This window comes from Hakea prostrata, chromosome 5 (assembly GCF_041222555.1).
Source record: "Hakea prostrata isolate BN-2017 chromosome 5, UWA_Hpros_2, whole genome shotgun sequence".
Classification (NCBI taxonomy): domain Eukaryota; kingdom Viridiplantae; phylum Streptophyta; class Magnoliopsida; order Proteales; family Proteaceae; genus Hakea; species Hakea prostrata.
Window position 1 is genome coordinate 50,874,231 of NC_142604.1, and position 17,904 is coordinate 50,892,134.

Consider the following 17,904-nt stretch of genomic DNA (forward strand, 5'->3'; position numbering starts at 1 on the left):
TCCCACATGGAAAATGGAGATTTGAGAAATGGTAATTGAGGAAGTCGAAGGCCTGATTGGGTGAAGTATAAAGCAAGCTAATTGGTTTAAATTTGCATAAATTTCTGGGATAAGAAACTCTAAACCTGAAACCTGAAATATGAACCTCCCTCTATTCAGTCACTGGCTATGAGATATTATGGTACAGAAGAACAAGTTACAAGAAGGGAGAAACATTAGCTTACAGTAGATACTATGTTTCTCAAAATTTTCGTCCAAAATTGGAGGTTTTGATTTAGAACATTATGATCTTTATCCCTCAAATTTATCTCCTACCTTCATAGTCTCATGGGGTTCAGACTTCTACTGAACTTGTTAATTGTAATGAATCAATATCTTCATTGGCAGTTCAAATAAACATTTATCATTTCGTGAAAGTTAATATTGTGACGTGAAGTTGTGAACTGGATGGATTACCAAGACTTTGGGAGGGCACAGTTGCAGGTTTATGATACAGCCTCCTTTGGATGGCCATATTGGACGCTCAAGAACGACAGGAAACACTGGAATTTTGAATGGAACATTACCACCACATCTCCAATTAGGTAAAGACCTGAACTTATCCACTGTTCTACTGGGGAAACTCAAGCATGAAATGACAGTGCTAATGTTGAATTATTTTTCTGTACTATCTCCATGTTTTCATTTTCTCCATTGGTGATTTAGTAGTTGGCTTACAATTTATGGTTATTCCACTCAGGTGATTCGTCAATCATCATATCAGAAAATCTCAACTGGTGGTTGCTTACTTGCATTAGCATATTCCACTTGCATTAGCATATTGCTGTTTTTATTAGGACAAACCAGAGTTACCTCCCTTACACTAAATTGCAGAGAAATTTTATACAATGGCTTTCTTTGCCTTTCTTGGCTCATCATAACCCTTAATTTTTTGACTGTAAGTGTTTCAAATAATATCTGAGAAAAGATGAGAGCACAAAGGATATGAATACCCTTGTAAAAAGCTTGGCATTCATCTCTTAGAAGTGCAATTTGAACAGATTTTCCAACAAAGTTGGTGCTCCATTGTCTAGAGCCATTGTTTATAGATCAGAATGTATACTCTCTTAACCACCTGCCCTATGGAAAAATACCCAAGAAAAAGCAGCACCAGAAAACCAAAATAGGACAATGGCAGTTTCCCTAGTCCCATGACTTTCCCAAGTGGCGTGAAAGGGATTGCAATCCCAATTGCAGAAATCACGACCGTAGAGCAGATCAGTGGCCATGATGCCACTTCCTGGATGAATGGTATTTTTTCAGTTCGAATCAAGTGGATGATGAGAGTTTGCATAAGGAGGCCCTCAACAAACCAAGCTGAATGGAAGAAATTTGTTTCTAATGGACTGAAGGTCCCATAGTAGAAACAGAGGAATGCAAGGGTGGATATATCACAGATAGTGCACACAGGTGCATTCCATAGCAGGAACCAGAACAAGCCTTTGAGTGACCATTTTTGTGGGATCTTCACATAGTCTTCCTCCATCTTGTCCCAAGGAATTGCTATCTGACCAACACTGTACATGAAATTCTGTGTGAGTAGCTGTCTGGGGGTTAATGGCTCAAACGGAAGGAATAGAGTAGCAACTAGGAGTGACAGGACACTGCCTATGTTGGCAATCGCTGACATCTTTATATACTTAATGGTGTTACCATAAGTGAATCGTCCCCTCTCAACACCTGCAACAAGAACATTAAGATCTTTCTCAAGTAGGATGATGTCAGCAATGTCCTTTGCCACGCTTGCACCTGAGTCAACTGATATCCCAACATTAGCAGCATCCAGGGCAAGGGAATCATTTATTCCATCCCCCAAAAATCCAACAATGTGGTTCCCAGACGTTTGCAAAGATTGAACTACACGGAGCTTCTGAGATGGGGTCAGGCGGGCCAGCACTGTTACTCTCTTAACTGTCTCATGGAAGGTAGCATGATCAAGGAGCTCTAGGTCTGGTCCAGTGATCACATGAGTTGTCCTGATACCCACTTCCTTGCAGACCTTGATTGCCAGGGGCAGTGAGTCACCAGTCAAGACCTTTGCCTTTACTCCCTTCTCAGCCAGACTCCAAAGTGCTTGCTTTGCGGATTCCTTGGGAGGGTCAAAGAAGGTTATAAGCCCAAGGAAGACCATGTTTGCTTCAGATTTCTCACTGTTGGCTGAACTGATGCTGTCATGTTCCTGCAATGTGAAAAAGAGTGGCTAATCAAGGTTAACCTCTACTTGCCATGCTATCCTAGTATGCTGGAGTATTACACATTGTTTCATCTGTTAGAACCATCTAGTATCAGCCTGGAGAAAGCTTTCAAAGCATTCAGTTGTCTATGAGCAGCATCAAAAGTATATTGTCCATGAACATATATGATATTAAACAGGGGGCACAAAAGGGTTGAGAGATAAAAAGAGAAAGAAAAAAGCATAATGTTATAGTACCTTGGTAATATCAGTAAAATTACTTAACAGAAGTCATGTAATGCCACAGGAATCCCTGTTGCAACTAAAGTTCCAAGTAGCTTCACATTATTGGTAAATGAATCCATTCCCATATTTGGCTAATGTTAAAAATTATGGAAAAACCAAAAGCTGCATTAAGTATTATCTCAAGTCCCTGAACCATAACAAACTTCAAATTTCAGTTGGGTGTCTCAAGTATAATGAGAACAAGAAACAGTTTCTCCCCAAATAGATATATCACATATGAGTTGAAAGCAGTTATGAGAGTGGCAGAGATTATTAATTGTGCACCCCCCATATGCTTATTAAGACAGACATGAAAAATGAACATGCAGAACATCATGACTTCAGTGAACCCGAAATTGATTGAAGAGAAGAATTTGTATTTTCATTCAAACATATCCATCCGACTTCATCTCAGGGAGTCAAACCAATCTAATCTTGTGGGGAAATTAACCAATTGCATGTGATTCCTGTCATATCATGTGTCAGTAGATTATTTCCATATATTCTTAATGCAGAAATGACTGACTATTTCAAATTGCTGTGTCTGAATAACAGCATTTTCTGGTCCCAGGAATTCCAGCCTTTAATATCAGAATTTATCACTCCCACACCTAATGCATCAGTATGATTCCCGCAAAAGTCCTGTTTCTACAGGAGAGAATATAACATTAACAGGTACCACCAATACTGAGATCAGAAAGGAGTACCCAGTGGGACCCAGAAATTTTAAATAATAGAAGAAATGTTATTATTGTATATAGAGTCCCATACAAGAAACGTTATTATTGTATATAGAGTCCCGTACAAGTATTGTTTCCCGTTCATTGTTCACTATTTTTTCTCTTATTACCAGCTGATGTCTTCCTTCTGCTGGTAAATGTCTCGCTCTACAAGAGAAGGGCCAATGTGCGGAGAGATATGAAACAGAAGAGGTATAATGGCCGATCAACAAGATAGCTACCAACCTAGGTACTGAACTAGCCTCTTGCCTAGCTTTAAAATTAAGAAGAGAACGTCACAATTCATCAAGTATATAAAGGTATGCTCATTTTCATGAAAGCTGAAAAATTATCAGGAAATATGTAGCTAAACATATAAGCATAAGAAGATAAGAAGTTGTGCACCTACCCCTTTTATCTTTTTAGTTGCAACTCCTAGTACTCGCAAGCCATCATTGCTTAGCTCTTCTGCAAGGTGCATTATTCTCTCATAGTCTTCTGGGGAGAGAGGTAATGTTACACCTCTATCAATATGCTCAACAAAACAACATACTTTTATCACTTCTTCAAGTGCTCCTTTAGTTATCATGAACCTATCAGTGATATGACTATTTTGATTGTTTGTGATCAGATCTGCTTCTATGATAACAGATACTCTTCTCCGTATAAAATCAAAAGCAATCTCATCTATCTTTCTCCACTTGGACGGATCAAACCTGTATCCACTAGTATAGACATATGCCAGAATTGCATCATCTACAGGATTCTTTAGTTCGGTCTTGAAATAAGAATTAAGAAACGCAAATCGCAGGACCTTCTCTATGGGTTGGCCCCAGCTGTCAAAATGATGAACCATGATCGCACGATCCATAGTTAGGGTCCCCGTCTTGTCTATGCATAAGATATCCCTAGAACATGAGAAGAAGAAAGCATATTACTACTGTCTTCAACTTTTGAGTGTTGAATGCTAACGAATGAAGAAACCAGATGCAGAAAAGTTAGAAACACTAACCTGCATTACAATGTAACCTAAAATATAGGCACTACAGGATAGGAAGAAATATCTCAAAGTCATGCATTATTAGAAGAGGTGGAAATTTGAATGCTCATAACAATGCCACATCTTTCCTTTAAAAGCTGGAACTACTATTTAGGGCACACCAATACACTCTTAGGGGCAGCTTGGGATGCAAAAAGCCTACCCTTCCACTGATTGCCCTATTCAGATTACCATATTAATCAATGGATGTTTCAACTCCATGAACTGGATAGGTTTGAGATGGTTCAGAGATATGTTTAGAGTCGGTAACAGTAAGGCGCCTCACCTGCCAAACCATCCATATTCCTTATTAATCAATGAATGTTTCAACTCCATGAACTGGGTAGGTTGTACATGGTTTGGTGTTATGTTCACAGAAAGCAATGTTAAGGTGTCCCAGATTCCAAACCACCCTGCAGCCATTAATGAAAGTGATTGCAAAATTGGGCACGATCTTTAGGAGTGGGGTCAGGTATTTTACATTAGTTTGTTAGTTAGTTACAGCAGACCTTAATTTGTTAGTCAGTTACAGCATGTGTGCTCCTTGTTTTTAGGTGGGTTTGTTAGTCAATTGAGGGATACGTGTATTCCTTACGTTTAGGAGAGTTTTTTTGAAAAGAGTCAGATCTAACCGTTCAAGTGTGGCCTATATTATTGTATGTTGCGTTCAATATTTTCCATTGAAGAAACAAAGCAGAAAACAGAGTGCAATAGCAGTGGTTTTGTTTTCCTTTCAATATGTTTTGCTCAGTTCTATTTCTTTAGAGGTTGTTTATCATTTTCAGTGACTCATTTCTCTAACATTTGTGGTATCCGAGTCAGGTTAGTATTTTTTTATTTTTGATTTCATGGCTTCCAATGGAGTAATGGGGCAGCAGTACATGATACCAATCTTCAAGGGAGAAAACTATGATTTTTGGAGGATTAAAATGAGAACCCTCTTCAAATCACAGGAATTGTGGGAAATAGTTGAGAATGGGTATTCTGAAAATGAAGTAGATGAAGCCAAACTGAGGGAAAACATAAAAAAAGATGCCAAAGCTTTGTTTTTCATTCAACAAGGTCTACATGAATCAATCTTCTCTAGAATTTCTGATGCTATGACAGCAAGGGATGCATGGAATCAAGGGATGCATGGAATACTCTACTGGAGGAGTATCAGGGCTCAGCACAAGTAAAGATAGTAAGGTGGCAGTCACTTAGAAGGGATTTTGAAATGCTGCAGATGCAGAATGGTGAGTCAATGCAGGATTATCTTTCAAGAGCCAAAGTTATTGTGAATCACATGAAGTCATTTGGAGAGCAGACGCAGATGCAACGGTGGTGGCAAAAATTTTGAGGAGCTTGACACAGAGATTTGATCATGTTGTAGCATCAATAGAAGAGTCTAAAGATTTGACAAAGCTATCTTTTGAAGCTCTTATGGGGTCACTGTTGGCTCATGAGGACAGGATTAATAAATCTATGGAGAAAGGAGAGGAGAAGGCTTTTCAAGCCAGGACCACCATAGCTTCACAAAGCAACAGAAGCTCCTTTGCAAGAGGAAGAGGAAGATATAACAATCAAGGTAGAGGAAGGGTTTGGCAACCAAACAATAGAAGATGCTTCAATTGTGACAAAATCGGTCACTTTGCTAAGGAATGCAAGGAAAAGCAAAATCAGGTTGATTTTGCAGAAGAAACTGAACCAAAGAGGAGGAGGCCTATTTGTTTATGGCTGTTGAGGTCAATAACAAGGATGAGAACAATCTTTGGTTCATAGATAGTGGATGTTCTAGTCACATGTCAAGCAGCAAAGACATGTTTTATGAAATAGATGAGTCTCATAAAACTCATATTAAACTGGGAAATGACAGGAAGATCAAAGTAGAAGGAAGAGGTACCATTGCATTCAAAAAAAATGAAGGCAAACTCAAACACATTACCAATGTGTTATATGCACCTGAGCTTGCACATAATCTGTTGAGTGTGGGGTAACTTGTTTCTAGAGGATACTAAGTTTTATTTGAAGATAACATGTGCCAGATTAAGGAGAAGAAGACTGGAGTGCTTATCACTAAGGTGTTAATGACAGAGAACTACATGTTCTCTATGGAGATGAAGAACATAGAAGAACATGCATTCATTACCAAGCAAGATCAAGCGCCAAGGGTTTGGCATTTGAGGTATGGTCACTTAAATCTTCAAGGCCTCAAATTGTTGAAGGATAAGGAAATGGTGGAAGGACTTCCACAGATTGACACCAGCAGATCGATATGTGAAGGGTGTGTGTATGGAAAGCAAATTAGAAGATCATTTCCAAGAGGACAGGCATGGAGAGCTCAAGCACCACTTGAACTTGTACATGCTGATGTATGTGGTCCCATGAAGACAGAAAGCCCAGGTGGAAGTAAGTATTTCCTACTATTTGTAGATGATTATAGTAGGATGAATTGGGTTTATTGTTTGAATCGAAAGTCTGAGGTCTTTGAACACTTCAAAAAATTTAAAACCATGACTGAAGTGGAGAGTGGTAAGAAGTTGAAAGTCCTACGTACAGATAGAGGGGGAGAATTTACCTCAACTGCTTTCAATAGCTTCTGTGAGTCTCAAGGAGTGAAAAGAGAACTCAATGCACCTTATACACCAGAGCAGAATAGTGTTGCAGAGAGGAAAAACAGGACAATTGTAGAAATGGCAAGGAGTATGATGAAGGCTAAACAACTGCCAGATGTATTTTGGACTGAGGCTGTCACAACCTCAGTGTACTTACTCAACATATCACCAACAATTGCAGTTCATAATCAAACTCCTTATCAGGCATGGTATGGCATTAAACCCTCATTTTCTCACTTAAAAATATTTGGATGCATTGCATACTCTCTTCTACATTCACAAAATAGACATAAGCTTGATGACAAGTCTGTTAAATGCATATTTGTGGGTTATTCATCTCAATCAAAAGCCTATAGACTGTATAACCCTGTGAGTAAGAAGATAATCATCAGTAGAGACGTGATCTTCAATGAAGAAGAAAAATGGAATTGGAAAGGAGACAACAACGAAGTCTTAAATAATTTGGTGTGGGAGAAGAAAGATAGCAGGAACAGAAAGTGGTTCAAGTTCAGAGTCACCCTTCAACTCCTTCCACGCCAACAAGCTCAAGTGAAATATCTGAAGGACAACCATGTGAGTCTCAAGGCAGCAGTCCAGAAAACACTCCACCAAGGAAGATGAGGTCCCTTGCAAATGTATATGCAAGGTGTACACTTTCTTTATTTGCTGTAGATCCCAACAAATTTGTAGAAGCAATTCAAAAGGAGTGGAGGAAGGCTATGGCTGATGAAATTAAGGCAATTGAGAAGAACAAGACTTGGGAGTTAGTTGAGCTACCAGAAGGAAAGCATGTAATAGGGCTGAAATGGATTTATAAAACCAAGTTTCATGCAGATGGGAGTATACAGAAGCACAAAGCAAGACTTGAAGCAAAAGGTTACAGTCAAGTAGTTGGCATTGATGTGGATGAAACATTCTCTCCAATGGCAAGGTTTGAGACTATTAGAATTGTTCTCTCAGTTGCTGCTCAAATGAGATGAGAGGTCTTTCAATTTGATGCAAAATCTGCCTTATTGAATGGGGACTTAATGGAAGCAAAGTCTACAAGCTGAGGAAGGCCTTGTATGGGCTAGAGCAGGCCCCAAGAGCCTGGTATATGAAGATAGATGCATACTTTATACAATGTGGGTTTGTCAGAAGTGAAAATGAGCCTACATTGTATGTAAAGTACACTGCAGCAAAGGAATGCATTGAGGTTTGTTTATATGTAGATGATATGATTTACATGGGATCTAATTATTCTCTTATATCAAATTTTAAGCAGAAAATGATGATGGAGTTTGAGATGTCAGATCTTGGGAAGCTTAATTACTTTCTGGGATTGGAAGTAAGGCAGACAAAAGATGGAATATTTCTTTCACAAAAGAAATATGCAGAGGAATTACTCAAAAGAACTGGAATGACCAAGTGCAGGGTGGCTGCCACTCCAATGAACATGAATGAAAAGCTGAAAGATAATGATGGAACTGGCTACGCAGATGGCAAACAGTTCAAAAGTCTTGTAGGTGCACTGATGTATCTCACTCATAGTAGGCTTGATCTTGCTCATTCAGTGGGAATGGTGTCAAGATACGTGCATAGGCCTAGCAAACAACATTTTGGAGCAATCAAAAGAATTCTAAGATATTTAGCTGGGTCAACAGATTATGGCATTTGGTATGCACAAAAGGAAGATCTTAGAATGATGGGTTTCTCAGACAGTGATTGGGCAGGGTCTTTGGATGATAGGAAGAGTACATCAGGCAATTGTTTTGAGCTTGGATCAGGGGTGGTGACCTGGAGCTCTAAGAAACAGAAGTGTGTTGCATTGTCTTCTTGCGAGGCAGAATATGTGGCACTGGCTTCAGCAGCATGCCAGGCAATGTGGATCAAGAAGCTGTTGAATGATTTGGGAAAATCACAGAAGGAAGCAACTGTAATTTATTGTGACAGCATGTCAGCAGTGGCTCTAGCAAAAAATCCTGTTCAGCATAGTAGGAGTAAGCATATTGAGATTAAACATCATTATGTTCGTGAATTGGTTAGCATAGGAGAGATTCAGTTGGAGTATTGCAGCACTGCTGAGCAGCTAGCAGACATATTCACCAAGTCCTTGTCAGCAATGAGGCACTGTCATCTTAGGAGCAGGCTTGGCGTTTCCAATTATGAATCAAGGGGGAGTATTGAAAGTGATTGCAAAATTGGGCACGATCTTTAGGAATGGGGTCAGGTATTTTACATTAGTTTGTTAGTTAGTTACAGCATATATGCTTCTTAATTTGTTAGTTAGTTATAGCAGGTGTGCTCCTTGTTTTTAGGTGGGTTTGTTAGTCAATTGAGGGATACGTGTATTCCTTACGTTTAGGAGAGTTTTTTTTAAAAGAGTCAGGCAATCTAACCGTTCAAGTGTGGCCTATGTTATTGTATGTTGCGTTCAGTATTTTCCATTGAAGAAACAAAGCAGAAAACAGAGTGCAACAGCAGTGGTTTTGTTTTCCTTTCAATACGTTTTGCTCAGTTCTATTTCTTTAGAGGTTGTTTATCATTTTCAGTGACTCATTTCTCTAACAGCCATCTCTACTAATGAGGAAAAAATAACTTCTCATGATATTGAAAACATCATTCTTAATCAGGGAATATGACTTGTGAAATATAGAGGTGTATGACAATCATGAAGGTCCCTGAACTTACATTACTCCCATATTCTGAATGGCTGCCAGACTTTTGACAATGCATCTGTCTCTGGCCATAGCAAGTGCTCCTTTTGCAAGATTTGTGTTTACAATAAGGGGAAGCATCTGTGGAGTCAGTGCCGAAGCAACCGAGATCCCAAATAACAAACTCTCGCTCAAGTTATGAGATGCAAAATAATTCGAAAGGATTATGATAGTCACTATGATAAGCATAACACCAATAAGCACATAAGATATCCGCCGAACTCCTTCCTCAAATGCATCTGGAGGCTTCCGTTTTCCTATTGTTGAAAATACGGTGCTTACATACGTTTTTGATCCAGTGGAAACGACTAGACCTGTCCCAGAACCTGATACTACACTTGTTCCCTGCATTATTCAACCAAACCCAGCTAGTAAAAAAGTACCAAGTAGAGAAAGAGATGCAGAAGTACAAAATGAATATCATATACGTGGGGCAGATGTAAGAAGTAAATAGGTGATCCCATAGTTCTGAAAACAAAACCTAGTTGCTTGTTATGAAGCTGGTTATTTTTAATGTGATAGGATTCACCTGAGAGGTTAGAGAAAAAAAAATGTCAAGAGTTTAACACTTCCTCATGGTACAGTAGGCTCAAAATCCTTCCAGAAAACAGAAGGGGGTGGGGGGGGGGGGGGGGGGAAAAAAAAAGGGTACAGTGGGTTCTAGGTCTACAACAAACAAAACAGAGATAAAAACCCAAACATCAGAATGCAGCAAAGTTCACATGTATTCCTTTTATGGTTTGGCACTAGATTCTGTTTGAACATTTCTTCGAATTCCTTTGAAAATTGACTTTCAAGGGACAAAATCCTTCCAGAAAACAGAAGGGGGGGGGAGAGAAAAAAAAAAGGGTACAGTGGGTTCTAGGTCTACAACAAACAAAACAGAGATACAAACCCAAACATCAGAATGCAGCGAAGTTCACATGTATTCCTTTTATAGTTTGGCACTAGATTCTGTTTGAACATTTCTTCGAATTCCTTAGAAAATTGACTTTCAAGGGACAAAATTCTTCCATTTCCAAGATAGTTTTAGAGGTAAGTGTAACCTTTATCCACATGGCATCCATTTTTCTTTAATAGATGATCATCATGTTGAGGAATAACATGATTTTTGATCATACAGGAGACAGGTGACTCCTAGAATTGCATAAACTGCTACATGCCCCACATCATTTGTGTGGTACTATATGCAACATTTCAACAATATTAAGTAGTAACAGGCTCAGGGATGGGAGCAACAGACCCCGATGGACGCATGATGAATGTGAGAAGCATTGGCCCTGGAGAAGTCTGGATCATAGGAAGCGAGTGAGATGTCAATGAATACTTCCTGTGAGCTCAATGAGTTTATTTTACCAGATGGGAGTGGGTTACATTGAGACACTAAAAGCATTAGAAGATGATATGAAAATCAGGGGGTGAAGTAAATGTGAAATTTACTTTAAGCAAGAGGCTTGTCCTTGTTGAATATCTCTCAAGAATTTCTTCACAAGCTTCTAATTGATTTCCTGAGTATCTATTCAACAGTGCACTCTCCCGAGTTTATTTGATCTTTTTTACCTTCCAGGCTAGTACAATGTCAAATATCTTTGAACTTATTTCTAATCTGGTCTATCTTTTTTCATGTGAGCTGGCCCAGGTGTGACAGTTGAGTCGTACTATCGCAACTTGTTTGGTCATGAGTTCAGTACTCAGAAACAACCTCTTCTGCAGAGAAGGTTTAAGGCTGTGTACATTTGACCTTCCAGACCCTGCAGTTGTAAGAGGAGGTTCACGCACTGGGCTGTTCTTCTGCAAATTATCAAGTCATATTTCTTTTCTGTAAAAGTTCATTTGGAAAATATTGTAATGGTAAAGTGAAGATGGTTATGTTAGTTAGAATTGCAAGTTATGTTGCCAATTTTCCATTTCAACCTAATTCATTTTGGTTGTTGGACTTTTGGGGAATGTGTATGGCAGGTTTTTGGGCTCATATAATCTCAGAATTACAAAGGCTTAAATGGCAGGTTTTTGGGCTCATATAATCCCAGTATTACAAAAACTTAAAGTTGGACAAGTGAAGCTAAGTCTGAGAGTCAGAGGATTGAGTCCACAAAGAGCCAAGCATAGCATGAACTTCAACAAGTTCATTAGCCCAACTCAAGTTCAATGAAAATAACTGTGGGCAAAATTCAAGAGCTCAAATCAACCTAGTTTGTAATGCCATGACTGAAGAATATTTCTTGAAGTTTTCAATGACTGAAACTTTTATTATTTGAAGTTGAACATGTGATAGTTCAACCTCAAGTTTTATAGAGGCATTCCTGTTCTAAAAGCACCAGAAACAGTACATCATAAATTAAATAATTATATATTTCTTTCATATAATCAAAACTGGGACCTGTATGTTGGTAGTATCCAAATCTCTATCCTGTTACTTGATGAAACATTGAAAGAAATTGCATACCATGAAGCAAATATTTCTTAATTCTAGCAAAGGAGTTGTCTCATCTTCTTTAATGTCTGCTATTTTCTCCATTGTCCAAGACTCGCCTGTTAATGAGGACTGACTGTTCAACAAGCAGGATGGTGGTCATGCCTTCTATGTTTGACTGTTGAGAAAATGGCAATGTAGCATGACAAAATCATGTAATCTTCATGCACAAAGAAAGAAATGCTCTGCTGGCCACCATACCTTACAACCAAGTCTTTTGAAGTTAGAAGCCTCACATCCCCAGGGAAGAGATCACCTGGTCCAACGATGACAATGTCACCAGGAACAATATCTCTTTGGTCTATTTGAACTATCAATTCAGTCTGAATAACTCGACCTGCACATCTTTGGACTTTTACTGGGTATTTTAAGAATTCCGAAAGCTTCATGGCTGCTTTTGAACTACTGAATTCCTGAAAGGGACATACAAAACCAATAAAATCCATATGGGTGGTATTGGTAGTCATTTGAGCACTTACTTTACACCACGATCCAACACTTCCAACAAAGAGAGATTCTAGGAGAGAATATCACCCTTTTAGAAGATTCTTAATCATTCTATCTTGTTTTCCCTGGACCAGTTGTCATATTTTCATTTTTTCCAGGTAATAGTTGACATTTTTCATTGACCACCAAATAAAGTTATATGTGGCATTTATGACCATACATCAGGTTGACTTAAGTCTGGAAGATTTCAGCTGTAGTTCTTTTTGGGGAATAAAGGAAAAAATAAAAAAGAAGAAGCTCTGAAACCCATACTGACTTCAGTGAGGAATTACACAAGGAGATGATGAACAGGAGTTTGTGATACCCATAAGAAAAATAAACAATTACCTGGAAAAATCTTAGTGATACGCTGATGAAAACCAATATGAGCATAATGCACCCATTGGTGTAATCACTTGATATGAATGAGAGGACTGACAAGACAACCAGAATAATATTGAAAGGATGAAAAAAGGCACTCCACAGAAGCTGCCACCATCTTGGGAAAGTATAATCAAGAGGAACATTTGGACCACTTTCCTTCAGTCTCCTATCAGCTTCCTTGAAGCTCAAACCTGTAGGTGGAAAATCAAAGCTTAAGAAGGATAAAATTATAAGAAATATAATCTCAAGAAAAGATTGGAGATGCCTTCCTCAGAATACTAGAACATTGCAAAACAGATTGTAATACTTCTACAATTCAGATACCTTCTAAATAATAAAATAAAAGAAGGGCTTCAATACTTTTGAAACTTGAAGACTTAATTAGTAAAAATATGTGGATAGCATAACCATGTCCAGTGCTTGACAGTGAATTATTGGGACTTAGTTGACCTCACTAAAGTATCCATAGTTGTGGTACAGTAACAGACATGGAAACATCTTGATATAGTATATTACAAGCCAAATAATCAAAATAATGGCTCCATTAATATGATACGGCCTTTGCTGTCTTGCAACCAACAACAAAATAAGTTGCAGTACTATCTGAAATAGAGTCCGGAGGGAGAAATCTGAGTGATGAATTAAAAATCAGCTTGGTCTGAAATTTTGAATGGAGGACCAGGAAACTACAATGGTTACATTAAAAAGAGCTTTAGTTTCTCATAAATAAGAAGGATGGAGCCACCTGGAAGTGTCTGATAGTATATTGTTGATTTAAGAAACTAATGTTTGGCCTTTCATATTTGATGCAAAATTTAGAGGAAAAAGATAACGCATAACCACAACAGTAACATAATTAAAACTTTTATAATGAATTTTCAGCTAAGATTAAAACTTCTATAATGAGTATAACAATTATGGTGTAACCAACATGAAAAAGTTTGTATACTCCTGACCCTGTTGTTGTCAGGTCTTTTTCCATGTGAGGGTTGATTCTTCTGCTGATTTAGTGTTCCTTTCCTTTTGGCTGGGTTTGCTCTTTCGGTTCACTCTTGTAATTTCCATCCTCCCCCCCCCCCTTCCAACATCTCTCCTTTGGTTAATGAATTTATTTATTCATCCAAAAAATAAAAATAAATTACAACCTTTTCAGCAATGGGCTCTATATGGAAATTGTTGAAAATTTTAGCTACCATATCTTGGTAACATCTGACCTGAGTTAGTTACATAACTATAGTTATTAGTTGCATAGTCTTCCCTTTCTAGTTGTTATAATAGTCATAAGGTTTGGAAAAGCATACAGGGAATACCAGAAGGATTTTTTTATTAATTAAAAGGCAAAAAGCAATTCATATGGTTTAAGATGCAGGCTTGTTGGAAAAAAAGAAAGAAAGAAACAGACTATGCTGAAAAAGCAAGTAGTCCTCTCTACGGAAAACAACCGGTAATCCTTGTCTTACGAACAGTGGTCTGGTAGCTTCTCAAAAGTTCAACAACTGCAATTCCTAAGGAACCTTTGCATTTGCAGCCACAAAAGAAAAGAAGTTCCAAGTATAAAGAAGTTAGGTAAAGGGACCTCATATTTTAGGGTTCTAAGGTAGTGAACATGGCTGAGGCTGGGATCAAGTATTGGTGGTTGGGGAGGTTACAAGGAGGGTGAATCCTAAATGAGGGTTTGAGAGATATGAATTCTATGGGCATGGAGAAGAAGGGAGGGGCCAAATGGGGGTAGAGGTTGTAGAAACAGCAGTTTTACTTAGGGCAAGGTGAATGGAGTAAAAGCTGACTTGTTATTAACCCGTAAGTCATGTAAGGGGCTGATGGTGTGATGCAGACAGACCACAAGCTCTGCCCAAGGAGAAACACTCCATTCGAAACCCTAGACTGCTTGCTCGACACCTTGATCTTAGGCTGCAACAAACTCTTTATTAATAATCTTCTCAAATCTGAGTTTTGTTACAAGCATAGACCATCTATTTATAGCCTTAAGGATGACTCTTAATAGTACTCTAAATCCAATTAAAATTCAAAAAGGACTTCTACTGCTAACTTAAAAAGACTCTTATATCAACTTACATTGACTCAAATAATAATTATAAAACAGAATATGACTACTAATAAACTCCTAATTAGAAATATTCCCAGCTAGACTTGAGTAGGACAGCTAAAACTAGCTGATATCGAACTGTGCCTCTTATGCTGCTGAGCAGCAAACTAGGCTGCTGTGCAGTAGGCATAGAACTTCCTTCTGGCTCTGAGATTCCTCTTGGGTTAGGTCTGGTGACCTACGTCACATAGCTTGACTACTGTGATGGCTTGTAGTTCCTCTTATCCTATGGACTAAGTTGAACAACATTGCCAAGTGACTTTTGAGGGAAATAGTGCTAGTATCACTAAAGGTATGCATGATAGTAAAGTGACAAGTGTACGAATTGTGGGAGGCTAAAGTAGTGGATTCCCAATTACAGCTGGATTCCACCAATGATCAATATTAAGTCCTTATTTCTTTGTGTTCATCGTGATGATTCAACTAGAGGTTCCTTGGTGCATGCTTTTTGTTGATACTATTGTTTTGGTGGATGAAACAAAAGCAGAAATTATTGCAACTTGGAGTTGTGTGGATCAACCTTGGACTCAAAAGTTCTCGTTTTAAGTAGAATGAAGACAGAGTATACAGTGTATAACTCTGGTCATGCTAAGACAGATAATGAGTTTGTGAAACTTGATGAAATCCCGTGAAGTGATTGTTGGTGTATCTTGACCAATCATTAAAAAGGGTGGTGTGTCACAGAAAACTAAAAGAGGATGGGTGAAGTGAAGAGGTGCACACTGTGTGGTGCAGTCAACAAATTCCTTCAAAACTGAAAAGAAAATTTTATAGGACAGTCTTGTGACTGGCAGTGACGTATGGTATGGAATGTCAGGCAGATAAAAAGCATCAAACCATAAAGCTGCCATCTAAAGAGAACACCACCCAGCATGCTATTGTGCCCCTAAAATGGATGGCATCTAGAGAGACTTCCTCAGCTAGTGGTTTAGCTCTATACAATTTTAGTAGAAAAAGCTTACTGAAATACAATTTATATTGGGTCTATAAGTCGGTGATCCAAAAGAATGTTTAGTTGACTAATTTGACTGGAAAATATAAATTTAGTTTCTACTACTTACTTTTATTAGAGTTCATTTAATATTTATTCAACTCCTCTCACTAGAAAGTTTCTCTGAACACATTATGAGGCTAAAGATTTTCACCTATGCAATCACTGCAGATCAACCAATAATATGCACTGTTTAGCATGTATTAGTATAAACCCAAAATTTGCTATATCACATTTCAACAAACACTTGGTGTTTTTCCCATAATAATTTTTACAATCCAAACTTAATAAACACCTACTTCAAACAATCAAATTTATTCAAGGTTTATGTCTGATAAAAAGTAGTTTAAAGAAAAGTAATCTAAATTCTATTAATTACCTCTTTCCGTGGCATGAACATACTCAAAAGCTAAGCTCTTCTCCGTCCGGGCCAAGGCATATAACCAGTTGTATACTTTATCCTCCTCTTCAGTCCTTCTACTACCATCGGGCTTCTCTATGCAATTTGGAAACAGAACAGAACCACAAATCAGACACAGAAACTACTGGGAAAGAAAAGTAACATAAGAATAGCATACGATTCTCAATGCTTACTTTTGGACACAAGCCGACCCAAGAAGGCAACAATAGAAGAAGTGAAGCCGTTCAAGTGGACGCTGTTAGGTTCATCTCTGTTAACAAGATTTTCACGAAAAGGGTTTGAAGCTGTAAGATAATGGTGGCTATTTAAACCAAAAAAGGCGGGAATTTCTCGTAATCCCATCAGAGGTTGTTGGTGATGGTCCTATTTGACAGATGAATGAGACTGACGAAGACAATTGATCAGACGAATATAGACATGGAGTTGCAGAGAGCATTTTGGGTACTTGTGTGGATGTTGTCTGAGGATGATGAAGAAGAAGAAGAGAAAGAGAAAGAGATGAGGATTCTAGGGACAGGGTGTGCATCTTGCTTTTCTCGTTTCGTAGACCCAACCACCACTGGCCACCGTTCCTCGACCCAACCACCAACATTTGGCGACCGTTAGGTGTACAGAACTTTGAAAAAGGAGGGCCAATTTATTTGTAATTTACTAGATTACAAAATTGTTGTGACCTTTTTTTTTTTTAATTTTTTTGTTTTTTATTCCAGTGTGTCTATCCAAAGTTACTACCCTAGGCACCACTAAGTTAGACGAATCATTGAGACTGGAAGGGGTCAGAAATTGCCGGTTATGATTGTGCATTTGTGCGGGCGATGTCATACAAGTGATTTTGATATCTTTACCAAAAAAAAAAAGTGAGTTAGATAGATGCGCTCCCACGCCAATGGCACTTATCAAGAAGAAATAGCTGACCTGAATCCGTGTTAGGTTACTACTTATCTTAGCGGTGGACACGGCAAAATTCTTAGGCCTGTGTTTGGTTCCTTAATTCCCTGGAATCAGATTCTAGGGCCAACAAAAAAAATAAAAAATAAAAAAAACCATTTGGTTCTATATTGACTCGGAATCGAGGTGATTCCACAACCTAGTGTAAAAATGGTTCGAATCCTAAAGCAAGAATCGTCCAATTAACAACTCCAATGAGGAAAATGCTAATAGGTTGTAACAGTTGTAAGTCGCCCTAGCTGGAATTCTGCAACTCAATTCAAGCCTCCAAACTTCCTCCAGGGTGTCTTCATGTTATCCATTTCCATGATGTTCGACTTGAGCAAATTATTAATTGTGATGGAAGATATGTGCAAGGAATCTCTGAGTAAAGTTTAAAGTATCGTATCGGTAAAGAGATTTTAAGAGAGGAAATTTTAAAGTATTTCGGTAAGGAGATTTTAAGAGACGTAATTGTATCGTTATGACTAATGTATTTTAGTGTAATATAATGGAGAGAGTATTGAGATGTATCGTATCCGGTTGGGACAAATATGGATACATATCGGC

At 38.3% G+C, this 17,904-nt stretch overlaps 1 protein-coding gene across 1 annotated transcript; it reads right to left on the reverse strand.

The window, feature by feature from the left end:
• Nucleotides 1-441: 441 nt before the first annotated feature.
• LOC149016408 (uncharacterized) lies at nt 442-16,991 on the reverse strand. Its single transcript, XM_089154544.1, has 8 exons — nt 16,581-16,991; nt 16,366-16,482; nt 12,853-13,079; nt 12,220-12,431; nt 11,992-12,094; nt 9,520-9,890; nt 3,626-4,124; nt 442-2,218 (listed from the first exon to the last, which is right to left on the reverse strand). Exons 1-8 carry the CDS (start codon nt 16,747-16,749, stop codon nt 1,070-1,072), a joined length of 2,847 nt encoding a protein of 948 aa, XP_089010670.1. The 5' UTR covers nt 16,750-16,991; the 3' UTR covers nt 442-1,069.
• Nucleotides 16,992-17,904: the final 913 nt, after the last annotated feature.

Coding starts and splice junctions, on each gene's coding strand:
- LOC149016408 (XM_089154544.1), bottom strand. CDS start 16,749: ATGGGATTACGAGAAATTCCCGCCTTTTTTGGTTTAAATAGCCACCAT. Junction 12,432..12,852: donor TATCACTAAGATTTTTCCAG/GTAATTGTTTAT, acceptor TGTCCCTTTCAG/GAATTCAGTAGTTCAAAAGC. Junction 12,095..12,219: donor TCAAAAGACTTGGTTGTAAG/GTATGGTGGCCA, acceptor CTTGTTGAACAG/TCAGTCCTCATTAACAGGCG.